Raw genomic sequence first — 27,933 nt, forward strand, 5'->3', positions numbered from 1 at the left:
TCTAAAGCAAACTTCACACTACTCAAGACTGGTGTGGTATCCTTCAAGGCCCCTGAGCCAGAGGAAACCACAACCCAAGCTGGAAGCCCTTACAAATGCCTTCTATGAACACCTCCAGGACTGCATGGATCAGGCAATCCCAAATAAAACCAAGACTCTTTCCACAAAGGGCAAGCGTCCAGTCTGGTGGACCCCAGCCATTAACAAACTTTGCAATAAGAGGAGAAAGCTATTACATGATAGAACAAAATCCATAAAAGGGAAGTCACCCTGATCATTATTAGTAAAAAATACGAGCACTCATAAAATCAACTAAGGCCAATTTTGAGAGAAAAATTGCCATGGATTCAAAGGACAATCATAAGGCCTTTTTCAGCTATGTTAGGAACCTGGGTGGAAACTCCCAGATATGCTCAGAATTAGTCCAAAATGATACAAAAATCACTGAACCCACAGACATTGCCAACATACTGGCAGACAGGTTCAGTGCAAACTTCACCCCTCTCCCCTAAAGGAGAGATAACTATCCCAGCCGAGTGTAGCCTCCCGGACATCTCAAATGCGCAGGTGAAAGCTGCTCTCTCTAAAGCTAAAAACACAGCATCAATGTGTCCCCGGCTGTGTGCTACACGAGCTAAATGAGGAATTAAACCCGCACATAAGGCAGCTGTTTAATCTCAGCCTTACCACAGGATACGTGCCCAAGGAGTGGCGTGCGGCAACTGTGGTCCCACTCCACAAAGGCGGCGCCTCTACGGACCCTGGTAATTACCGCCCCATAAGCTTAACAAGTCTAGTCTGCAAAGCTATGGAGAGGATCATAATGGAGCTCATAAACAAAGATATAGGGGACTTGCAGACATTGGACCCGACCCAGTTTGGCTTTGTCAAGGGAAGATCATGCCTTTTGAACTTGGTCGACTTCTTCAAACAGTCACCAAGGCCATTGATGAGGAAAGGCAGTCCATACAGCCTACCTTGACCTTGCAAAGGCTTTCGACATAATACCCCACTCGGGTATTGTAGAAAAACTTACCAGCTTAAATGTAAACCCATATGTCACAAGATGGGTTGCAAACTGGCTTAAGGACAGAACCCACAGGGTTAGAGTTGCTGGCGCTGTGTCAGACTCCAAGCCGGTCACAAGTGGTGTCCCACAGGGCTCGGTCCTTGGCCCCCTATTGTTTGGCATCTACTTCTCAGAAGTACAGGCCAACATGGGAGGACTTTGGCTGACAAAGTTTGCAGACGACTGCAAACTGGGCCATATTGGAAAGTGCATCGGACACGGATATCCTTCAGAAGGGACTCACGGAAACAGATAGCTGGTGCCAGAGCCATGGCCTGAAGTTAAACGCCAAAAATGTATAGTCATACCCTTCGGGAAAAACAAGGTAACCCCAAGCTACCATATAGGTGGCAATCCACTAAGCACAGAAGAGGTTATCAGGGACCTGGGGACCCAGGTTGACAGTGGCCTTTCTTTTGACACTCACATTGCTAAAGTGGTTAGAAAGACCTTCTACATTGCCCACCTGATCATGAAGGGATTCACATCCAGATCTAGTGAGGTCATTGTTCCCCTGTACTCTTCACTTATCAGACCAATGATCGAGTACAATGCCCCATTCGGGATGTATCTCACCCGACATCTGCAGCAATTGGAGAGACCCCAAAAGTTCCTCACCAAAAGGATAAAGGGACTCCAAAATCTGTCATATGCTGCCAGATTGAAGAAACTCCAGCTCTATTCAGTCGCATACCGTCTGCTCAGAGGTGACATGTGCCTGACATACAAGGCCATGTCCAACCCGGAATTAATGGACATGCTCCATCTCAAAAAATCCAAATCCACCAAAACCACTAGAGCAAGCGACTTAAACCTTAGCACGGCTATAAATAGGACGTGCTGGAGGGATAGATTTATCACTCAGAGACTCCCTATGCTGTGGAATAAAATCCCGGTCCATGTGAGGCAGAGCACCTCGCTGACTCTGTTCAAGAGAAATCTAGACCTGTGGATGGGAGATCGTAGGTTTACCCCGGGAATCATCTCTGTGTCACTGCTGGACAGAGGCACAACAAACTAATGGGCACAGTATTTTTTCATATAAGGGGTGGCGTAAGCCACAAAAATTTGGGCTAGGCTTATAAATGCCTTAGGGCAGATAGCCTAGTATAAACCTATGAACCTATGAACCTAGTTTGCAGTCATCTGCGAACTTCGTTAGCCAGAGGCCTTCTGTGTTAACCTGTACTTCAGAGAAGTAGATACCAAACAGGAGAGGTCCCAGGACAGAACCCTGTGGTACTCCACTTGTCACTGCTTTGAGGTCAGATTTGGAGTCTGCAACTTTTACAGTGTGGGTTCTGTCATTGAGCCAATTGGCAACCCATCTTGTGACATAGGGATTTATGCCTAGTTTAGTGAGTTTAGCTATAATTCCAGAATGGGAGATGGTGTCGAAAGCCTTGGCGATGTCAAGATAGGCTGTATGAACCCCATTACCCTCATCTACGACTTTGGTGACTGCCTCAAAGAAGTCGATCAGGTTCAGGAGGCATGATCTGCCTTTCACAAACCCGAACTGGGTGGGATCCAGAGTTTGGAGGTTACCACTGTCTTTGTTTATGAGTTCCATGATGATATGTTCCATGGCCTTGCAGACCAGGCTCGTCAGGCTAATAGGTCGATAGTTCCTGGGATCAGTGGTGGCTCCCCCTTTGTGGAGTAGGATAACTGTTGCTGTGCGCCATTCAGTGGGCACAAAGCCTGATGCGAGACTATTATTGAACATGGTGCTTAAGTGGGAACCAGTTTGTTCTGAAGTTCGTGTAAAACGCAGCCTGGGATGTTGTCCCGTCCCATGGATGCTGTGTTTTTGGCTTTAGAGAGTGCAGCTTTTACCTGCGTAGTTGTGATTACAGGGACTCTGCATTCTTTCTGTATAGATATGGGCCCTTTAGGGGGTGGGGGGGTAAAGTTAGCACCGAACCTGTCTGCCTGGATGTTGGCAATATCAGTTGGTTCTGTAATTTTCATGCCATTGTGCTGTAACTCAGAGCAGATCTGGGTGTTGCCATCAAGATTCTTGACATAGCTATAGAATGCTTTGTGGTTGTCCTTAGAATTAGTGGCAATTTTGTTTTTGCAGCTAGCTTTGGAGGATCTTATAAGGGATCTCAGCTTCTTACTGAGGCAGACCATGGAGCTCCTCCACTCATGGGATTTTACTCTCTTTTGAAACAGTTTCTTCCTTCTGTTGTACAGTTTGTTTTTGGTAGGGGACCACCAGATTGGCTTCCTTTTTTTGGAGGATAGCATCTTGGTTCTGTTTGGGATAGCACGATCCATGCACTCGTGTAAGTGCTTATAGAGTGCTTTTGTGTAGGATTCAGCAGTTGTAACTGTATTGTCCATCTGCATGGGTGTCATGAAGTTCACCACTTCTGTCTTAAGAAGCATGAAGTTGGCTTTGGAGAAATTTTTACCATGGTTTCCTTAATGGGCAGTGGGGGCGGGATATGGATATCAAGGGTGATTAGCTTATGGTCGGATCGGACCAATGAGGAGTTGACTTCAGGTGTGGAACACTGGTCACTCATGTTGGTAATGACTAGGTCTAGGATATTGTTGCCCCTGGTGGGGGTGTGGATAAGTTGATCCAGGGCATTGGAGTTTATGAATTCCAGAAAGTGTTGAGCTAAGGAGTTGGTACACGAGTAGTTTTCCCAGTTAATGGTGGGGTAGTTGAAGTTGCCCATTATTAGGGTGTTTGGTTGAACCCTAATATTTTCCAGTACATCAAAAAAAGAGGAGTGGGGCATGGTGGGGGATCTGTAGCAAGCTACAATTTGGTTTGCCGTTTTGCCCAGAGTTAGTTGCACTTGGATAACCTCGGATGCATTATGCTGAGCAACTAGCCTGGAGGTGTGGATATCCTTAATGAATATGGACGCACCTCTGCCTTTGGTGTTTTGGTCCAGGTTACATGCCTGAAAAGTGTGGTATCAGTTATAGCCTGGTAGTGCAGGGATGCTCTCTGGAGCCTTGAACCAGGTCTCAGTTACTGCACAGATATCGATGTTCTCCATTTTAAGGAGTGCCTCGAGAGAGTGCATTTTGAGATTTAAACTTCTAGCATTGAGTAGCATTACCCTCAGTTTTTGCTTGCCTATTCCTGTTACGGCGGTGAATTTGTTATTGAACCTTTCCTAAAAAAGGCACTATAGGGGCAGCAAGAGCCTTGGCCAGTATCTGGAATCCCAGGGGCGACAGGTGCAGGCCATCTGTGGCAAAGCATCGTGGTCTGTCGACCATGTCATCCCAAGCAGACAGATACTGGATCCCCTTAGAATGACACCAGAAGCTTAGCCAATTGTTGAAGTCAATCATTTTGTCCTTGCACTGCGGTATCATTCTGGGAGATGGCAGAATGCTACTCAGGGCTAGGGTCATACCTGCCTGGGCTACAAGATCGGAGAGCTCTTCCATGTCTCTTTTCATGTATTCCAGGGAGGTATGTCTCAGGTCATTCACACCAACATGGACAATGACAGAGTCATATTTGTACTTGTTGTGGAGTGACCTGAGTGCGTAAGTTATGTGGCAGATCCTGGCACCCGACAGGCAGCTGACAGTAACCTTCTCCTTGTTTAGCCTGGTGAGTGGGACATCAGTGTGCCTGACTATAGAGTCACCTATAACTAGTGTGTTGAGTACATTGTTTTGCCTTATTGGCTGTGGTTGAGTGGCACACTTAGTCTGTGGGCTGTGTGTCATTTGGGTTGTGTTGGGGGATGGAGGTTGCTTGCGTTTCTGCTTTGGAGGTCTCTGTTGCTTAGACAGATTATTATTGAGAGCCTCCGCTCTTGTGTTATGTGTGGATTTTGGTTGTGTAGATTTAGGGAGACTATGTGATGAGTGTGGTGTGGTGCAAATGTTTACCTTCTCGTCATGACTGTCAAGTTCAGTCTTGGTTGGCGAGAGCTTTACCTCCAGTTTGGCTAGATAAGTGCATCTCTCATAGGTTTTAGTGTTGGGTGGTAGGAGGAGAGGGTTGTCTGTGTACATGAGGAAATTTCTACATTGCGTCAAGATGCCCAGATTCATCAGATAGACAGGAGAGAACACTGGGAGCTGACCCTTGGACATGCCTGAATAAAAAAACTATTTTCCTCTAGATAAGTGTGGAAAGTGAGTACAAGAGCTGTTTTTCTCTAGGTAATGAGGAAGGTTTAGTGCTATAGTAATTAGTAGCTTATTTAGTGTTTACAAGTTCTGAACAAGTGCTGAGCATGAATAAGCAAATTTAAGCGCTAAAACTAAGAATCTGTATCTGCGCTAGACGAGTTACAGGACAGAAACAAGTGCAAATGCAGGCTCTCCAATCAGAAAGTTGAGAGAGATGGAAGAGATTGCCCAAACGGCCAGTAACTACAATTTCTGGGCCGGAACCACTCCTTATGTGGTAGACAAGTTACCTAGTGCTTACCACTCCCACTGATAAGCTAGAAGGCTTCCCTCCAACACAGAAAGGCTTGGGGGCTCAGAAGCTTACATACAGTCCTGGATACAGCAAATCTGTATCTGGAACACTAGTTACAGGAAAGATAGGAAGCAGGCTTACAGTTATGCTCGTTATTAATTACTGCCCACAACTTCTCCTGTTATTGATAACAATATGTCTGCCCTGTATATAAAACTAAAGGGACTAAAAACATGTTCACTGGCTGTATCTTGCTATCCATATCCATAAACAAGACCTTCCAGTTTCTCAGTTTTTGGATTGTCATATCTTTTGTTTAGTCTCTTCCCACATACCCTTATCTGTCTAAACAGAATCCTTGTTAACCCAAACGCCTAAATACTTCATTTCATCATGTCCCCATAAATATATGTATTGCTTAACTAATTCATGTGTGGCTGCAAAGTTTACAGCTATAGCCTTTGTTTTGTCTGCATTCATTTTATATCTCAAAAATACTTGAAACTGTCTCAGAATGCCCCACAGCACTGAAAAGTCTTTTTCTGTTTTGTAAAGTAAAAATAATATTATCTGTAAATAAAGCCATCTTTTCTTGACTACCATACCAATTATATTCTTGAATTTCTGAGCCCCTTATTTTCTTTGGCAATGGCTCTAAATATAACACAAATAAAGGTAATAGAGGGAACCCCTGTCTGCCTCCTCTTTTCAGAGATGCAGCTTATCAGAGAGGAACCTCTCCCACTTTATTTTTTGCCTCTGACCCCTCGTGTAGCCTCCTAATTAACATTATTGTATCAGGGAATGCAAATTCTTCCATTGCCTTACTCATAAAACCCCAGTTTACTCTGTCATATGCTTTCTCTGCATCAAGAACCAAAAACAACAGGATATTTTCTTACATTCAACTTCCCTCTGGATCATCATTGTTCGGTTAATGTTCTCGAATGTTTGCCTCCCCTCCATAAAACCACATTGATTCATACATACATTTTATCAACACCTTTTCATTTTCTTTAACTATTATAGACAGAATCACTTTGTAATTATGATTTAAAATGGAAATGGACCTAGATGAAGCTGGGTCTGATGGGTCTTTACTGTCCTTATGTATTATAGCCACCACAGCTTCCTTCTAAGATGATGGTGCTTCCCCCTTTTAAAATACTGTTCAACAAAACCTTCCAAATCTTTATTACATTCTTTCTTCCTAGCTTCCAAACTTCCACAGGAATACCATGGGCTCCTGGAGACTTTCCTGCAGATTGATTATACATCATCATTTTTATCTCCTCTCCTACTATCTTAATTACTTGTTGAACTTCATATACCTCTAACATTGGCATATATTTCCATTCATACATTTTCTTGATTTCTCCATTCCTCTGCTTTATACAAATTTTCATAAAACTTCCAGAATGTCTCTTAATACCTCTATAGGATCTCTGGTTATTTTTCTTATTAATAGGCTACCCTAAGTTTGACAACAACCCTTTGTACTTTATTACCTGAACGCTTTTGTGGTTTGGAGTTGTGAAAAACAGTTACTTAATAACAATCTTTCTAAACTCATACATATTACCCAAATACTCCCTTATTTTCTCTTTAGCACTCCACAATTGTGCCTCCTCTTGTTCTGTGAGATTGCCCTTATTATGCAATACTTTAACCGTTATCTACCCCTCTAAACCATTCTTGTTACTTCTTAACCATATATCTTTATCTTTTATTTCTACCCTGTCCAATTTCATTTGTATCCCACTCACTAACTATGACTATTATATATATATATATATATATATATATATATATATATATATATATATATATATATATATATATATATATATATATATATATATATATATATATATAAAAGACATTTCTATCTTCCCTTTTAACTCTGAGATAATTTCCACTGCACACTACTCATTTGTTTTTCATTACCCTGCATTTTTAACATAGTTATTGTGCATGATCTGAAGTAGTTATTGGCTGTGTGTCAAAACTTTCAAGTAAATGCTTAAATAAAAGTTTTTGGATGTGTATCAAAGCTTTCAATTAAATGTACGTTCCTGTGAAATATAATTCCTGTATAGTGTTGTCTGGTTATTGTACCTTGGTGAATAATATCTAAATTCTGTTTGAGTTCTACTACTGAAGTCATGTCTTCCATACCCATATATATTTTCATAAATTTCTTCAGAAACTACCCTCTTTTGTTGCATTTTACCTTCTGGGTCACCCAGATACATCCTCACTGTAACAAACCAAGTTCTAGTCCCCACCTATAAGTACTATTCCCTGCCAAAAACTGATTATTTCTCTTAAAATTTTAGTAAGCTCCATAACAACCATTTTTATGTGGAATATAACTACATGCCAGCATAATCCTACTCCCTTGCCTGTAGCTTCTTACTACCATAAATCTATCATTTCTATGTTTTATCCCCACTTCAATCACTGTGGATCTCCTCTGTCAATTAGTATCAGTGCTCCCCTTTTCTTTTGTCTCTGATATTTTGCTGAATATCCTTCCTGACGTCCTTTCTTTATCAAATTCACATGCTCACTTCTTTCCAAATGTGTCTCCTGTAGAATTATTATTTGTGCTCTGCATTTCTTACTATAATTTAACAATCTTACCTTTTTGACTATACCGGTGAGGCCATTAGTGTTCTAAAATAATATGTTTAGTTAGCCATTATAAGAAGTTATTATTCCCACCTATTGTATATGACAGTTTTTAAATGTCTATTTCCAGCTATTATGTTACATGTACCCATTAATGTTTGTCAGGTTGATCCTTTACACAAAAAAAATGAAAAGACCAATGGTTAGACCACAGCTGAAGATAAAAATGGAATAATCCATGTCAGGAAATAAATCACTTGCAGCTTCACAGTAGTGCCCTTTATAAAACCAAAAGTTGTAACTGAGATGTAGTAGTCAAGGTAGGAAACGGTTCACTTGCAGTTTCACACCACTTTATTAAACAAGAGTAAGTGCTTTCGCGATCTAAGTCAGCTGAACCGTTTCCTACCTTGACTACTACATCTCAGTTACAACTTTTGGTTTTATAAAGGGCACTACTGTGAAGCTGCAAGTGATTTATTTCCTGACGTGGATTATTCCATTTTTATCTTCAGCTGTGGTCTAACCATTGGTCTTTTCATTTTTTTTCACTTGAGGTGTATACCAGGCGTTTATCCAGCTTTTGTTTACTTTCACGTGATCCTTTACACAGCTGTTTCTTGTCATTTCCATTTGTGTCTCTGTCACATTTTACAAGACTTTTTTTGTTTTATAGAAAACCCTCAAAACACACACACACACACACACACACACACACACACACACACACACACACACACACACACACACACAGAATACTGTGTGTACATCTTCAGATAGTGAAGTTCAGCCTTCCTGATGGAAACAATCTTTCCAAATTGACAGCTGCACCACAGGCATTAACTAGCTTATAATTAAGGTTATCCATGCTAGAGTGCACGTTACAGCCTGTTGTCCTACTTAAACTAATTGTTGTCTGTTCTTACCTTGTCTTTATTCCCCTTCCAGATTTGAAAACAACTTATATGCTTTCAGACATCATCATCTTTTTGTGTACTGGCCATCTTTAATTAAAACTAAATTATGTAGTATTCTAGTAGATGCACTAACATATTTAATTATCAGAAAAGCTTCTATCTTTTATTCACTTAATTTCAGACTATTTTTATTGAGCTGCTTATCCTTGTAGCTTTTGATTTTATGTTTCTCTCAATGAACAATTTCCATGCCTCTTAATTTACTGCTTTCACCTTTATAATCACAATTTAAAGGCAGGAAACATAAGAAAAAATGTATTTCTAAACTAACACTGAACATGTATTTACCAAGGAAAACTATTCTAACATTGTAGTCTCTCATTTAAAAAAAACACCTACATAAAGAAACTAAAATTTGTCATTAGATTAAGCCAAGGGCATTCATCTAATTTCAACTCTGCTTATATTATATTATACTTATGCTCTTTTGCATGCATTCCCCCACCCCAACAGCCCAAGATAATAACCTATTAACTCTAACATACTTGACTTTGTTCTATTTTTATATTGTAATGCCTACATTTCTTAAAACTAAAAAAATATTTGTTTACTTTGCCATCTTTATCACACACAACAATCACTAAAATGCTTTACTGTATAGAATGCAATTAATATCATGAAAAAATGACCAAAAATTGCTTTACTTACAGTTACTTTCTCTTTTTTTCCCTTTTATTGTCCTCCCAAACATCAATGACGTGAAGTGGGGCATATGCCTATCAGTCCCACCTCAAGTTTAACAGTCAAGAAAAATCCAATCTTTCTCAGCCTCTTTTTTCTAGTAAAGCCATGTTTCACAAATGTGGCTGATGATTTATTGTCTTCCATTTATTCACCAAGTTCAGTGTTGTGGTCTCCTTCCTGTTCATCTCCATCTCCCAACCCCAGACATTAGTTCAAGTCTAAGGTACTCCCATTTTTTCTACACAATTCATGTACTTTTTTCTGTCTCTGAAACATTTTCCTTTAGAACATTGGAAAATGTTTCACTGCCAAAGTTTGTCTCAAGAGATGTATTAGTAGTAGAAAAAGAAGCAGAATCCTCTTGTGTTTGATGACTTACTTTTTGTTATCCAAAGTTTTGTATTTCTTCCTTAGATTGTTCTGCATCAAAAAATTACTTTGATCCTCCAGGAAAAAATATTCAGAAGATCACTGGATAAAGAATCTTGAATCTCACACCTGCCTTTCAACATTCCCTGAATGTGTTGGGATGAATGTGCTTTTCTTCTGCCTGGTGTACAGTGAATAATTATTTTTCCACAAGCACTCTACTTTCTCCAGTTTTTAATAATTGCCCTTGGACCAATTATTTCTGCCCGTATGATTGCATCTTAACTAATACAGGTGTTGACTGCTTTCTCATGGCCAGGTTTGAAGCATATACATGATGTACCCTTTCAGTTAACCAATATTGCAGTGGAATACCAGTCCAATTGATTATTTGTGCTTTTTTTTAATTAATATAGTCTGTTCTTTCCAGTTTCTCTGGTACAGCAGAAAATCTCAGGTTTTCCCTGCATGCTGTGTCCTCTAACGCTACCATATTTTTGAAACAGCTCTTCTTGAGCATTCTCATACACAGCCAGCCTTTTCTTCATTTTGATCCCTGATTTTTGCAGAGTTATCAGTTCATCTGAATAGTTGTTTAAATTTTCTTCCATTTTTCCAGACTTTTAGTTGAGTTGATATACTTCTTCAATGTGTCATTTATTTTAATCAGCTTTGAGCACAATTGACTTATTTTTTCCTCTAAATTACTGGAAGCCATCCATTGTACCAAAGCTAGAGCATGAACTGATTTTTGAGAATGGTTCAGGATTCTTCCCAGTCAGTGTTTTTCTCTTCACCTTTCCTAGTTGATTTTCTTTCAGGAGCTCTAAGTTTCTTCTTTGCTGCCATCTGGGCAATGTACTTAGTAGCCAGCAAGTGAATTTTGCTATAACAGGCAAAATTACTGGCCCTTATCTATCGGATTCTTTTTTCAGACTGGGAGAGCTGAAATTAAGCTGTTGATCAGTGTTCAGCCATCTCAGAAAACCCCTGAGATTCTGTCTTCATTGAACTAGATCATGAAGATGACCAACTATTTGTTTTTTTTTTTTTAAACCAAATCAGGATCTAAAGTTATTGAAATTATACTGCTTAGATGGTTGTCAGATTGTGTAACCTTTATTTATGTTTCCAAAGGTCTGACTCTTTCTTTCAAGCCAGGATTTCATTCTACTATATGCTTTCTACATTTACAGCCTACATCAAACATTCCACTGTGGATTACCTGTGCTGCAGCAGCTTGGTCCACAGTGAACATCTTCATTGAGCACTACTAGATGAACTTAATGTCTAGGTGCAGAGCTGTATTTGGTTCCACCAGACTCAAGGGTATTTTGTAGCTGGGCAGTCATTCCCATCCATTTGATACAGATGGAGGGGACAATACAGGATTCAAAAGTTATGCACTTACTATAATGATAGAGCCTTGTTGTCACTGTCTGTCCATCTCAATGGCCATCCCTCAGTCCACCTTCCAAATTGTCATGTGTTCACTTTTCTCTTCGGGGAGGAACCCGGTCACCCTATGCTTGAAGCCTTGCTCTTGTTCCCTTGCTGCTGTTTTTTTTTAATGGGCATTCTGCCATCCATTATAAGCAAACTTGATCTGAGGAGTATCCAAATGCATTACTGGAATGGGAAAACTCAAGTGCTGGAGAAGCTTTCTGAAAAGTTGTACGATCAGTGCCACCATAAGGCTGATTACCCAAACCAGGTGAAATTGATGGAGGGGGACAAAAAGTACATATTATTATGGTAAGTATACACCATTTGTTTATATTTTCAAAGTGGCGTGTCAGCAGAATTGTCAGCCCAAATGGGCATAAGTTACTGGAACAAGCAAGGTGGAGGGTTGGCATAATGGTTGGGTTCTTAACCTCGCAAATACAATGTATAAGGTTTGATTCTGACCTCAGGTTATTATTAAGGCTTGTAATAGTATGTAGACATGGTGCTGTGATGGCATTATCCAAAGCAGCTGCTACAGGCTCTGTAATAAGCAGGTATGCATAATTATGTAACCAGCATATTCCTAAGGATTTGAAAGCAAAAATATTGTACTCTCCTTTAGACAAAGATCTCTTGTTTGGCCCTCAAGTGGCCAAACCTTTCAAAACCCATGAAGACTAGGGTAAAACCATGAATTACTGTAGACAGGTTCTTTTAACCTCTTTACCTAGGTACCAGAGGAATTAACCAACCAAATCATCCTCTGTCACAGTGGGCCACAGGCCTAACCAGAAATGCAGAAAGGCTCCAAGAGATTTTCAGATAAACCACACAGGGATACCTCACCTAATAGGCCTCACTTTTGGAAACAAATTTCTGTGACTGTCTTTTACCACCCTTTACCCTTTTATCCCCAGCACCTCCCTACCCATCTCAAAAAGACTGACCCAGTCTCCATTAACCTGAGAAAAGATCACCACAGGCAAATATGTGTTGTTTATCATAATAAATGGTCATGCTATGAATTGGATGCAGATTCATCTAATAAGTGGCACACCCCCACTGCCACACAATCAGATTCATCTGCTCACATCCATTTTACAACTACTATGGGCAGAAGGCGCAATAGAGGCAGTGCCAGAAGAATTTGTGGGAAGGGGTTTTACTCCAGTCTTTTCCTACTGCCAAGGAAAGAAGGGCAATGGAAACCCATACTGAATCTCTCCCCCTAAACACCTTCTTAAAAGTGCCTACTTTTAAAATGGTCTCCTTGCACACACTTCTACTTTTCATTCTGCCCCAGGCTTTTATAGTATCCTTAGATCTAAAGGATGCTTACCTCCATATACCAGTTAAGACTCCATGTAGGAGATTCCCCATGTTTGGTACTGGGTCATCCTACTATCAGTTGACTGTTTTGCATTTTGGGCTTCCCACTGTTCCAAAAATTTTCACAAAGTGTCTGGAACCAGTGACTTGCGTCTTGCTGAACCCAGGGAAATTCAGATTTTTTTTCCTAACTAGATGACCTGTTAATCCATGCTACTTCACCACAAATTCTCCTACTGCATCTACAGTTCATCTAATCCTCCCTACAGCTTCCTCAGGACCTAGTTTTTAATGGACTGCAGGCTGGACACAAAGAGAAGGCAGGCCAGCTTACCGCAAGAGAAGTTGCAGAGACTTACAACTATTTTCACAACCTGGCATCCCTCAGACAATGTCTGGAAACGAGATCCTAAGGGCTCTGGGGATCATGTTGCCTAGTATCCAAATGCTTCCCCTAACTAGACTGCATATGAGGAAAATCAAATGGTACCTTGAAACAGTTTTGTCTCAGCACTCACACCCTCTAGACACAGTGATCCCTCTTTTAGGTTCATAGGTTTATAGAGTAGTACTAAGCTAACTGCTCTTGCAAGCCATTTTAAGCCTAGCCAATTATCCCTTGTGAGACTCAAACCCTGCACCTTGTGTTTGTGAGGCAAACACCTTAACCATTAGGCCACCCTCCCAACCCTTTTACTGTATCTCAGATGGTAGCTCTTATGCTGGAAGGAGCAGGTGAATCTCAACCCAGGGCTTCTCTTCACTCCTCCAGCCCCAGTTCAGGAAATATATGCAGATGTCTTGAACAAGGCATGGTGTGCCTGGACAGGCAACCAATGAGTGCAAGACAGATGGTACCCAGGGTTACTAAAAGAACACATCAGCATGAAAGAAACTAGTGCACTCTTCCAAGCTCTTTGGGTCTTTTTCACACTTCTGGAAACCAGGTACCCTACCAGTGTTCACAGGCAACACAACTGTAATGCAACACAACTATAATGTGGTACATAAACAGCAAGGAGGGTCCAGATTTTACCAATTGAGAAGATTGTCTCAGGAAACCTGGGACCTTGCCATCCCTAAACATGAAGCTCACAGCCACATACATCCTGTCATAGGACAATGTGCTGGCAGTCTCTTTAAGCAGGTCCTTAAAGGACCCTCAGAAATGAACCCTGAAAAATAGACTTTCCAAGGCATCCTCCACCATTGAGTGACTGCTCAGACAGACCCGTTTACTTCAAAGACCAACAGACAGTTTCTACTGTTTTGCACCAGAGACCTGTGCCTCTCATCTTGGAGGACTGATGCTTTCTCCTTTCAGTGGACAGGGAAGATGTTCTTCGTGTTTCAATGTTGCAGTCCTAACATATGGATTATCCGGCTCCCGGTAGCCCTCAGTTGGCCCGAATACCAGAGTCCTCGGTATATGATGGCAGCCGCCGGCTGTAAAACTGATGTCAGAATATCAGTTATAAAGTGAGACAGCTGACGCCATTTCCTCAGTCTTTCTTGCTGCGGAGCCTGTAGCAGATGCAATTTGCACTAGTGCCGGTCAGCCATTTACCTTCTTTTTGCATTCTGACTACCAAGGTGAAGACGCCCTCAGATAAGTACCCCGTTGGGGACCTTCTTTTCTTGCTTTAATGAATGTCAGATAAAGTTAATAACTGTCTTGCATGTGGAAAACAGATTCTGCACTGTGACTTTCATTCTTATTGTATAACTTGTTTGGGCCTTGAGCACGACATCCGTAATTATGATCTCTGTGCTTCCTTCAACCTGCATACCATATGCCGTAGAGCTAAGATTTTGTATAAGCATTTCAGAGTCTGGCCTAAGTTCATTGGTATGGCGTCTTCTGGTCTCCTGACTTCAGATGTACCTAGGAAATGCAAGGACAAGAACAGCGACAGGCCTAGGGTTAAATCTGCTGATGACGCACCAGTGAAATTGGTAGTCAGCCCATCAGTGAGGCACTTTTGCAGCCCCTGCAGTCCGCAGATTTTCAGCCACAGGCCTCTGCCGAGACCTTTACAGAGTCTTCCATGCCGCAGGCTGCTGATTCGTCTTCAGACCCTCCGCCTGTCGCTGCCTCAGATGGGTCCGGAGCCGCTATACAGGCACCAGCTTCTGACGCCTCTTCTCTTTGACATAAGACCAGAGCCAGACCAGCTACTTAATTCAAACTTCTGCAGTTGCTAGGCCTCCCGAGTCCCTCCAGATTACTAGCAAACCTTTCATCCGCAAATCTACTCACAAGAAGGCGTCAGCCTCCCCTCCTTTGCCTCAGTCCCAGTTGGTAAAAATGGCTAGTGATCTTCTTTCCCTTATTAGGCCCCCCCCCCCCTTCCAAGAGGGCTAGGGAATTGTCTCCTGATGTCTTGTCGGTCTCACATTCTGAAGTTTCCAGTATTTCTGCTGGTGAAGAAGGAAATTCTCAACTTTTTTCTGGCTTTGAGGATTCTGATACTGAAGACTCTACCCCTTCTGCCTCCCCTCCAGAATATTTTTCCTTTGGGGATACTTTGAATACTCTTAGGGAGCACTTTAAATGGGAAAGTCAGGATTTTCCTCAGTCTAAGAAAAGAATCAGGGAATTTTTGGATTTGCCACAGCATAAACCTCTGGCTATACCTCCAGTTTTGGAAGTTGTGGATGATGTTTTCCTGGAAAATTCTTTAACTCCTAATTCTATTCCTCCTTCCCCCAGAAAACCTGATAGGTATTATAGGGTTCCTGATTCTCATCAATTTCTTTTCAAAAATCCTACAACTGATCCTGAGATTATTTCTCAAGGCCCCAAGGGTGTTAAGGCTACTATTGCTAAAACCCAGTACCTTCTGATAAGGAGTCTAAGGCCTTGGACAGGTGGGGTAAAAAAGTCTATACCTCCGCAACTCTTGCCATTAGATCTGTGAACTGTCTTTTTCACAAGCTTAAGTATCAGCAGCATACTTTGGAGGCTATTAAGGCTAAACTTGGGGATGTTCCTTCCATGTTGGAGAACAAAGACTTACAAGATTTACTAAATTCTGCCACTCTAGTTAATAAGCATTCACTACATTGTGGTTTTGACACCTTGGAGGCTTCCTCAGAGCAGCAGCCACTGGTTCTGTTATTAGAAGGCATGCTTGGCTTAGGGAGCAGCCTCTTTCTGAATCTGTTAAATCTTAATTGCTAGATGTTCCTTTGCACAAAGACAACCTTTTTGGTAACAAGGCTAAGGAGATACTGAAGAAGTTGGAGGATAAGGCAAAATATATGCAAGCTGTTAAAGATTTCCTTCAGGTTCAGCCTCCTCAGTTTAGCAGGCATTATCCTTCCAAGAATTGATCTTTCCCTGATCCTGGCAAGCAGGGTCGCTCAATGTCTAGGGGTTTCAGATCTTCCAGAGGGCAGGCTTCTGCCCCTCAAAAGGCTAAACAATGGCATTCTTCTTCTAAATCGGGAAGTTCTAAGCCAGCTTCCCAAAGCAAGCATTCTCAATGACTCAGGCCTTCTTGTGCCTACCTCTGCGGGCCAAGGGTTTCCTTTGGGGGGAAGGTTAGCCAGGTTTGCAGAGGTATGGTCTACCATCACATATGACAAATGGGTGCTCAGTATAGTAAACCAAGGTTACACATTTTATTTTCACAACTTCCCTGTTCTACAAGGGTACCCAGACATACCCTGAACTCTCAGGGCAGAGGTAGAAAATCAGATTTCTTCTCTACTGACTATGGGTGCTATAGAGCCAGTTCCGGCAACTTAGGCAGGCCTAGGTTTTTATTCAGGACTTTTTCTGGTACCCATAAAAGGGGGCACCTGTTGCCATATTCTGATTCTGTCTATTCTAAACACTTTTCTGGTGATTCCCAAATTCAAGATGCTCACTCTTCAACAGTTACTGCCAATGCTGGACAAGGATTCATGACTGGTAACTTTGGATCTCAAGGAGGCTTATCTGCACATCCCAATAAGGGAAAGTTGCAGGCAGTTCTTTGGTTTCAGGGCTGGGAAGCAACACTTCCAATTCTCTGCACTGCCCTTTGGCTTATCTATTGCTCCCAGAGTTTTCACGAAGTGCCTGGTGCCAGTCATTGCTTTTTGCAGGCAGAGAAACATTCACATTTATCCTTACCTGGGACGACTGTCTCATTCAAGCAAACTTCCCAGAACAACCAAAAAAGGATTTGGGCTTCATGAAGAACATTCTCACCTCTTTGGGTTACACTCTCAATGAAAAGAAGTCAGAGTTGGTTCCTACAAGGGAGATTGTTTTCCTGGGAGCGAGTCTGAATACAGCCACCCAGATGGTATTCCTCCCTCAAGGGAAACAAGAAGATCATTCGGCTTACTTCAAGAACTTGGCAAGCATGACCCAGCTCTCTGCAAGGCAATTCCTGTAAGCACTGAGGTTCATGGCTTCATGTATTCTGATGATCCCATATGCAAGGCCGCATATCAGAAAACTTCAATGGTACCTCAAGAACCTTTAGTGTCAGCACACACAGGACTTAGACTTGATTCTTCCTCTAATTCCCTGTCTACAAATGGAGTTTCTCTGGTGGGCGACATCCTGTTCTCAGAACAAGGGTCTGCCTTTCCGTCCACCACCTGCCAACCAGATTCTCACCACAGACGCCTCAGATTATGCATGGGGAGCACATCTGGAAGGCAGGGGCATACAGGGGACGTGGCACACTCAGCAGATTCATCTGCACATAAACTTAAAAAAATTGATGGCAGTCCAGCAGGCCTTGCTGGCTTTCAGGGACCTACTCTAACCTGGGACTCTTCTGATCAGAACAGACAATACCACAGTCATGTGGTACATCAACAAGCAGGGGGGACTCACTCTTACCCCTTATGCAGACACAGCATGAGACTATGGTCCATAGCAGCATCCATGGGCTTACATCTAATAGCCCAGTATCTTCCAGGGAGGCTAAATTCCTTGGTGGATCAATTGAGCAGACATGTTCTGGATCCTCACGAGTGTCAACTGAACAAGATCATCTTCCATCGCATCATTCAGCATTGGGGCACTCCACAAGTGGATCTTTTCTCCTCTCACACCAATCATCTCCTTCCAACCTTCTGCACCAGGGAGTTTCACAGCAAAGCTTGGAGAGTGGACGCTTTGTCCTTCCCATGGACACAACTCTCAACTTATGCCTTCCCTCCTCTGCCTCTTCTTCCCAGAGTGCTGCTAAAGATAAGGGACGAAAAACCAAAGGCTGTTCATATAGCACCAGACTGGCCCAGGCAGCATTGGTATCCCCTTCCTCGCAGCCTTTCCCAAGCTCAGCCTTTGTATCTTCCCCTGATACCAGATCTGTTGGTTCAGGAAGGGGGGAAGTTTCTTCATCCTCATCTTCAAACCCTGCATTTAACTGCCTGGCTAATACTTTAAATCTTTCCCAGCAGGTGGTTGAAGTTCTTCAGGAGGCCAGGAGGTCTAGCACCAGGAACTCCTATGCAGATAAATGGAAGAGATTTTGCTCTTGGATGCAGGCCAAAGGAGAAGACTCTTCTTATCCTTCTCTTTCCCTCATTCGTGATTATCTAGCAGGCTTGCTTAATGGTGGACTTTCCTTTTCTTCAGTCAAGATTCATGCTTTAGCATTTTCTGCTCATTGTTCTTTGGAGCAACCCATTTTTTTTTCACTCCTTGATGAAGTAGTTCCTGAGGGGAGATAGCAATCTTAGACCTCCCAGAAGAGTGCCTACTCCTGCTTGGGATCTTAATTTTGCCCTGGAGAAGCTTACTCTATCTCCCTTTGAACCAGCTGCCTCTGCAGATTTAAAGTTTCTCTGCTAGAAGACTGCTTTTCTTTTGGCTATTACTTCTGCCAGAAGGGTTTTGGCGCTGCAAGCCTTAATGGCAGTAGAACCTTTCATTATTTTTCACTCAGATCAGGTTTCTCTGAGAACTAATCCCTCCTTTATGCTTAAGGTGGTTTCCAGTCTGACCCTTAACCAGTCTATTCATCCGCCTACCTTTTTCAATAATCCCCAGAAAAAAGGGGAAAGGATTCTGCACTCTCTTGATGTGCATAGACAGCTGAGATTTTACTTAAACAGGACTAAACCCTTTCAGACGTCTGAGCAGTTGTTGGTTAGTTTTGCTCCTGGGGCTCAAGGTAAAGCTATTTCAAAACAAACATCTCCAAATGGATTGCTCATTGTATTCACTTTTGTTACCTGCAGCATGGGAAGGTTCCCCCTCAGGGTATTAGGTCCCATTCTACTAGAGCAGCCTCTACCTCTGCAGCTTTTTTGAAAGGTGTGCCTACTAAGGACATTCTAGAAGCAGCTACTTGGTCGTCTGTCCATACTTTCACAAAGCATTACAATTTACCTTTGTTTTCTAAATCCAGGGCTGGTTTTGCCTCTGCAGTTTTGCAAGGCCTCCTTACCATCCCTTAATCTGTGATTCTTCCTCCCCCCTTTGTTTTTTAATGGGCTTTGGGAATCAACCTATGTTAGGACTACAACAGTGAAACACGAAGAACATAGTACAGTTGTGTATACCTACCATAAATGTAGATGTTCGAATGTATTCACTATTGCAGTCCTGGTTTCCCACCCTCCATTCCCCCTTTTTTTTTCCTAAAGCACAGATTACATATTTTATTTTTTGGATGGCATGTTTCCAGGGTGTTTCCTTCCTGGGTTAGCCTTCTTTTGGGGGCTCCTGACAGTTAAGGCAAGAAAAACTGAGGAAATGGCATTGACTGCCTCCCTTTATACCCGACGTTCTGACATCAGTTTTACAGCCGACATCATATACCGGGTACTCTGGTATTCGGGCCGACTCAGGGCTACCGGGAGCTGGATAACCCTTATGTTAGGACTGCAGCAGTGAATACACTCAAACATCTACATTTATAGTAAGTGTGCACAACTGTACTTTTCTCTTTACCTTCCCTCCACTACCCTTATTCCAGGAGTTCTTCTAAGGATACAGAAAGAACAACCAAAACTACTGTTAGTGATTTCATTTTGGACATGCAACATTGGTTCCCTTTACTTTTTCTTCTATCCAGGGGCAAGTACTAAAAACTGTCACAAGTGGATCTCATCACTTAGCAGAAAGTGTTACAATTTCACCACAATCTGTCATCTCTAAACCTAACTATGTGGATGATAGGGTACTGATTCCTTACAGGCACAAGTTTTATGAGGATGTCATTAAGGTTCTCCAAGAAGCCAGGAGATCCACCACTCACAAATCTTACATAACAAAGTGAAAGAGATTCTCCTGTTGGTGCCAAAGAAAGGGACAGGACCCCAAGCAATCAGAGGTACCTTTCATTCTGAAATATCTGTGCGAGCTATTACATACAGGTCTGGCCTATTCTTCCATCAAAGCCCACCTGTCGGTAATCTCTCTTTGCTTGCCTCTCACTCCTCCACTTATGTCCAGATCTGAGGTCAAGCTATTCCTTAAAGGGGTACTGCATATGTGACCACCTAGAAAACCCATTACCCTTACTTGAGACCTCAGCTTTGTGATGGAGAAGCTTAACTTAACTCCTTTTGAGATAGAAGCATCAGCAAACCTCAAATTCTCTACTTTGAAAACTATCCTCTTGCTGGCCCTCACATCAGCTAAGAAAGTTTCAGAGATTCAAGCACTTATGGCCATTCCTCACTTTCTTATTTTTTACAAAGACAGGATCACCCTCAGGAATAATCCTTCATTTATGCCTAAGCTAGTGAATGAGCTTTCCCTCAGTCAGGCCGTAAACCCACCCACTTCTTTCCTCACCCACAGAATTGGTGAGGAAGGGATACTGCATTCTGTGGACATTCACAGACAGATAGGATTCTATTTGGACAAAACAAAATCCATTTGAAAATCTGATCAACTGTTTGTTTCTTTCTTGGACTCTAAACTGGGCATACCAGTATCCAAGCAAACCCATTATAAGCTGGATTTCTAGGGCCATCTCATTTTGTTACTGTCTACATGGCAAGTCCTTGCCCTCATTCCCTCCAGCTCACTCTACCAGAGCAGTAGCAGCCTCTGGAGCTTTCTACAAAGGAGTTGATCCCAGGTCTATTCTGAAATCTGCCACCTGGTTATCTTTACACTCTTTCACTAAACACTACAGGATAGATGCATTTTCAAGGTGCAGAGCTGCTTTCACTGGGTTATTTCTATCTGGTCTCTAGGTCAGTTCTACTACTTTCTAAGCAGCTTTCACTACTTTCCCTGTAGCTCTGGGAACCACTCATGTCTTAAGAATACTGTAACAGTGATTTCAGTCAGGACATAGTACAGTTGTGTAAGAACTTACCATAACAGTAGATGTCCTACTGATCTCTGTTGCAGTACTGCTTCCTCTTTTTTGCTTTTATTATCTCCTTTCTTTATCTTTCTCCCTTGGTTCCTATCCTCTGAGAAACACCCTAGAACTGAGGGGGCTTTCTTACCGCTTAATGCTATGCCCCTCCTAGCTAGTCAGTCTTGTGTCTCAGGGGTCTGGGATCTTTCAGCTGCTGACTTGGAGATAGTCTAAAGAATTATTATGCTCATACATCTGCCTTTATACTCCTACACTTGTAATCTGAGGTCACACATTGGACATATGATCCTGAGAAGGTAAAGCTTTGGTGCCCCAGCCAGTCAACAGCTGTGATAATCCATGTGTTAAGAATCCTGCAGCAGTATTCAGTAAGACATCTACTGTTACAGTAAGTTATTACACAACTGTACTATATATATCTAGATATATAAATGTCAGTTGACAGTGTAAAATTGGCTCTAGGTGATTTGGGCACAGTGATGTGTTGCCAAAAATGGGCATGGGTATTTGCTTTCTACAAAGGAAATGATGCCAGGTCTATTCGGTTGAGCACCCGGCTCACTTCACCCTACACCAGTGACCCATGCTAACATTGAGTGGAGTCTCTGTACCTCTTTTAGCCAGTTTGCACCTTGCATAAAACCCAGCATTCCTTGATTACTAAGTTACTAGCTAGCCTAGTCTTGCTGACCAGCCTGGGCTACCTAGGATAAAGAAGATTTGCTATACAGGTTCACTGGCAGGATGTAGCTTATAAGTGGATGACATGATGGTAAGGAGGTGACAGCTCTACATCCTGTACATCCAAGAGACAAGGTGGAAGGCAGTGCCGAAAAGCCTCTTGACTTCAGGTCCAGAATCTTCTGCTCAGGGTGATAACAAATTATTAATGGTTTGGGAACTGTGGTGAGGTAGAGGCTGCTGCAACTTATATATCAGAAATGCTAAGCATGATGTCTCAACTAGAAAGCTGATACAACTTAGAATGTTTTTTTTTACAGTATTTTCAACAAATGCTGATAACTCTACCAAATCTTAACATTTTGACCTCTGATTTTCAGAATAATCCACAAACTGCCACCATATAAAGTTTGATATGAAAGTGCACAACTTGGATAAAAAACTTAATTTATGAAAGTAACAATACTTTTAAATGGAGGTACATGACACTTTTACAGTGGAGTCCCTAAAATAGCTGCCTTAAGAATTTCATACCAAAGTTCTGCATAGTTTAAAAGTTTACCCCTGTGTAACAATCACTTAGTTAAAATGGGCAGAAACAGTTTTACATTAAAATGCACTAAAAATACATAATTTTCATGTGAACTACCAAACATAAAATTCAGATGTGCAACAAATACATATACCTGTTTTACCAATGCACTAAGGCATTTGGGATGAGCATGGCACAGATATTACTGCACTCCTCTCATTCCTTACTGCGCGCGCACACACACACACACACACACACGTGTGTATGTGTAAATATGTATATATAAATAAATATATATATATATATATATATATATATATATATACACAGAGAAAGAGAGAGATGCAGACATAAAAAACAAATAGTCCACCCCTGCAGGTTACTCCAAAAAAGTCAGTTTATCAGCTAACCCTTCCCCCTTTTTTTTTTTTTTTTTTGTACTCCCAACGGACTTCATTAGGCGCACACACACACACAGACACACACACACACACACACACACACACACACACACACACACACACACACACTAAGCATTTAGAATGATTCAGAGACATTAGTATTCCATAGAAGATCGACAGATGATAAAATAATCTACCTATTTCATTTTCTTTATTGGGCTGTACTGTAACAGACACTAACAACACTGAATGCGTAAGGCTGAGCCTGTGAGACTTATGCTTTGAAGTTCTTTTGTAATTTTGTTGCATTGGATTAGGTGTACTAATATCAGTTGCCTTAATATAAGACAAAATAAGTTTGCAGTTATCAGCTTCCTATTGTAGTGTAGTAGGAAGTTGCTAAATTTAAAAGTACAGTTTAAAATAGTAATGGATCACTGTAAAACAAATAACATTTCTTCTTTTTCTCTTTTGATAGTGTCACTGCTTCTGTTTTCCAGCTTAAACTATACATAACCCATGACAAGTATTGTACCCCTAGAAAATATGTGATAATCCTAAAGTATTTTCTTTTCTTCCTAGAAAACTGATGTCTATAGCATTTAATGATATGAATCCTTTGCGTATGAGGCAACTAAGGAACAGACGTGCTGCACATCTGGAGAAACTTAAAGCAGAACTGCATGAGTTGGAAAAGATTCAAGAAGAATTTGAGAAATCTCAAGAGCAACTTAAGGACAAAGACTTAGATGCTGGTGTCAGTGAAGACGAGGATGAAGTGTAAATAAGTTGTGTGCAGAACTGTAATTTTCCATCTGTACAATGAGGATTAGATGTAGAGTTATGTATGAAAATGTAATTTTCTCACTTGTGTATGACGTGTGGAGTTGTACACCAGGAGCTCATTCTGAGTACTTTCATGTTGCATGTTGTTATAAGTGTTTATTTTGTTATTATAATATAGCTTCTGATAGTTACATTTTACTGCTAGCTAGTGATAACAAATTGCTGTTTTTAAACAGTACCATTTTTGGTGCTAAGATGCTAAGTTTTTATTGACATCCAATATGCTATTGCATGTGACTCATATTATGTGCGTCAGCATTTGAATAACACTACTGGAAGATGTGTCCTAAGGCTTGTGTTTTTTTTTTAATTCTTTTTTTGATTACACCATAAGGATGCTGCAAACTATGGATAAATTGTACTCCAGTGCTCTGAACAGGTAGACTGCTTCTTTTGTACTGACAGTGTTTTTTTTTTTTTTTGATTGTTAACTGTGTTACTTACTTAGAAAGTACACTATAGTAACAGAACAGACTACAGGTTCCTCAGTGCTTTTTACCGCCCTCAGTCAGTGATATAGAATGGAATCCTTCTGTTTTATAATGTCTGACACTTGGTACCGTCACGTACTGTTAAAAAATAGCTGGTGGCTTTCAGTGGTTAATGAGGTTACTCCATTTTATGGGAGCCTCATAAGATGAGTAAGGTGTCAGTTTTTATTTCTAAAGTCACTTTTTGTTTTACATGGGAGGATCTCAATGATTTTAACTTAAAATTAACACCAGTCAGACTTAAAATATCCCTTGTGTGTTGTACTCTTTCAGGAAACTGTAATCACTTACTTTCTGCCTGGTTTCCTCGGTGAGTGTTCATTTGTGGGAAAAAAAGCATTGCAGTTGTTTGGTTTTACAGTTTTGATTGTTCTACCAGAATAAAATGCATTTAAGAATACACATTGCATAGAAAAGTAAGAATATCATGTACATGTACTGTTAGTATCAGCTACATTTGAACTGTAAAGAACAGCCTGTTGTATGCCTGGATACTAAAGACAAGTTATTGTATCCTAGAGGGTTTCACTTAAACTTTCATAGATATTTGTGTTATGTTTTATTGACCTTACTTTTGTATTCATCCTAAAATGTGTACTTTTTGTATATTTGTAAAATTTATAGATAGATATAAATATATACAGATATATGTAAAAATTGCATATATTGTAGTAACTATGAATATTATATTCTTTTTGAATTTTAAACATTGGTGTGGGCATCAATTTGGGCATTAATTTAAGAACTCGCTTGGAATTTCCAACATACTTGACTTTTCTTAGATATTAGCATTACAACTGTCATACCAACAACTTATACTTGTTCCAGCTGTAACACTGGTTTTGCCCATTATCTGCTAATGACAACAGCTTCATTTCACTGCTGTTGTCTCATTTGTTTACCAAGTATATGTTGTAGAAATCACTGCAAAATAATGCCATTTCACTTAGTTTAGGTCACAGACACTTGACATTTTACTTAGTAATCTCTAGGTTCAAGCCTGGTCTCTTCACATATTGTGAATAGCATAGTTGAAACATGTTGTAGACAAAGCAATTTGGGATACAGTATTTAGCATTTGAAGTTTAACTTAATGATGACTGTGGATGAAACAAGAACAAACAGTCTGGCCTCCTTCAGTAATGTAGGATAGTAGGGCAAGATGAACTGCAACTTGAGGGAGTACAGAACATAGAAGGTGTTCCCATCATTGCCAGCATGGGATAAGGCCATCATGTTGCAGGGCAAAGGTTCTTGCATACGACCTGACTCTCACTTGTAGTTCCATGCCCATTTATTATTTGTGGTGCATTTCACATTTTTATAAGTGACAATGCACAAAGCAGAATGTGAGGCCGTACCTCATGCTGAAACTGCTGCATGGTGTTGCCTTGGGGAGTGGGAGGGGGGATTAATGAAGTTCCTTTCTTTTGTGATGTAACAGTGCAGGCAGATAGCATAGATTAATTGCCTGACATGTAGCAATGCTAAGAACAATCTATTAATGTCTAAATGCACTTTTACTTTACCAAGATGTGCTATGCCACATATAAATACCTTTATTTTACATATATAATCACTTGTCCACTCCCCTCTTCTTTTCTCCATTATTGTCATTTGTTCACATCTAAAGACTCTGCCTCAATGTTCATAAAAATGTAGGATGTGATATTTGTGGTCTACAGGATTGAAAAAGGGCATTTCTTTCTAATAGTAAGATTTTTTTTGTTGCTGTCTATATGATTCATCCAGTGGCTCCACTTACTGCAATACATTCCTCCCTCAGGACTTAGAATGAGAGCTGATCCTTTTTTTAGGCAAAGCTAGAGTCCTATGGCCCTTTTGCTCACCTACCAGGCCAACAGCAATTTAGTCTATTTTTTTTTCCTCAGGAAAGTAAGAGTGGGGTGTTAAGGAGCAGGCCAGTTTGCCAATCATCTCCACATAACTGTTTCTACATAGGTAGCTGTGAATTCTGCAACTGCTGCTTGCAGAGGGAGCATACATGCAGTCACACATGCCAACATACAACCAGTGTGGCATACCACTGTGCCATGAAGTTCCACTACAGACCATAGAGTTGCAGCCATACATCTACAGTCCTGTAGGTGTTAGCAAGGCAGTGAACTGGACTGCCTTCCTCCCTCATGATGGCTGAGCCTGCATCTGCTGCACACTTATATCCGACTCCTCCAACATCTGTGCCACTTGTCTAACATGAAGTATGTGAGTCATAGTCAAAGACTTGTTTATTAACAGCACAGAGCAAAGAAGACAGTGGTATGTTAGTTTTGATGCACTTGATTTACAATATTTTAGACAGTGCTGTGAACTGAGAAGTAGTTATTCTGTGTATATGTTTAATCACTGCTGTGTATGGCACATAGTTTGTCTTTCTGTAAATGCAGTTGTTATATTACACATACAAACACACAGCAAACTGTAGAATAATAAGTGCTATGTTTCAGTAAAAATGGTTGTGTACTATAACATTTATAAAATGATGACATATGATCATAGAGTAATTTGTTTAAGAAGATATTGGCAAAAATGTGATCATCTACTTCTATTTTATTTGTGCAGTATGTTAAATTATTTAAATATACTAGAGTTTTAAAACCATAGGTTAAAACAAGTGTCTTCTTATTAATATAGCACCATGTAGTTTATTTGTTGGTCTTTCACCATTTTATTAACTTTGGTGCTCCAAACTTTTTATTTTTTTGTAGGAGTGTCAGGTGTCTGTTCTAACTTCTCTTGTCATGCCATAGCCTCCCAAATATGGTGTTCATTTTTTTTTTTTTTTGCTTATTGGCATCACTGCCTGCCTATCATCAACTCCCTGTAAACCGACTGAACCATCTGTTCTCCTTCACTAAGGGTGACAGCTGAGAGGGATTGTCATTTAGACAGCCTTCAGGGATGGTTTGAGGGTTTTCTGTTTTAGCACCCCCACATCCCCATGCACACACTGCTATAAAGGGAAGGGGGTACACAGTGGACTTTGCACTGTAGACAGTCTCTCACTTCTGCAAGGGATATTGCCATCAAGCAACCACACCCAAAATCCCCAAAGTATGGGAAGTAGGTTCTCCATTCTTCATGAGGGAAATCACACCTGTCCATTGTGCCTGAGTGCATGTGACCCTCCCCACCACCCCTCTAAGAGGTGGATGGACTATGCCTTTTCACTCTTCTTCCTCCCTGGTTGTTCAAGTGCTGGGGCCACTAATCAAATCCCAGTCACCTGAGTCAATCAGGCTCCAACCATCTGGACCATGTTGCCAGGCTCCAACATGATGCCATATTCCATCCTATATACTGCCCATACAACAAAGGTTTTTATGATGTACTTCTTTAGAAAAAGGTTTCTGCCTAAAGAGAACATAGGTTAGCTATCTGCCATGACAACTACCTTATGGTCATTGGTGGGATGGATCAGTTAGAAAATCTGGATTATTGCAACATAGAGGTCAACATGGACTTCATTTAGCACTCTCATCCATTCTTCTGTTTTTTTATAGTGTCTGTCTGACAATTAGGTTCTGATAAGATATTTCATCCTGATTCCTCCAGTCAGAAACTGAAGTCATAAAAATGCAACACATCTTGTTCCCCCTCCCTGAAGGAGGCCACAAGCATGTAGCTGCATACAGTTTCTATTAAATGTCCTAATGCTGTGCTGTACTTCCTCACAGCCTAATCCAGGGCCAGATCCAACAATATGAAATGTAGGCAATTGCTTAGGGCC

At 41.0% G+C, this 27,933-nt stretch overlaps 1 protein-coding gene across 2 annotated transcripts in view; it reads left to right on the forward strand.

Moving 5' to 3' along the window:
• TBC1D2 (TBC1 domain family member 2) overlaps nucleotides 1-23,981 on the forward strand; it is a 1,250,316-nt gene extending 1,226,335 nt beyond the window's left edge. For both annotated transcript variants that reach the window (XM_044060977.1, XM_044060979.1), the window contains one exon: nucleotides 23,428-23,981. In XM_044060977.1, the coding sequence (XP_043916912.1) occupies nucleotides 23,428-23,629 (202 nt within the window). In that variant the 3' untranslated portion in view covers nucleotides 23,630-23,981. The remainder of the gene's footprint in view (nucleotides 1-23,427) is intronic.
• Nucleotides 23,982-27,933: the final 3,952 nt, after the last annotated feature.

This window comes from Protopterus annectens, chromosome 2.part0, assembly GCF_019279795.1.
Source record: "Protopterus annectens isolate FY-2018-M chromosome 2.part0, PAN1.0, whole genome shotgun sequence".
Taxonomy (NCBI): domain Eukaryota; kingdom Metazoa; phylum Chordata; order Ceratodontiformes; family Protopteridae; genus Protopterus; species Protopterus annectens.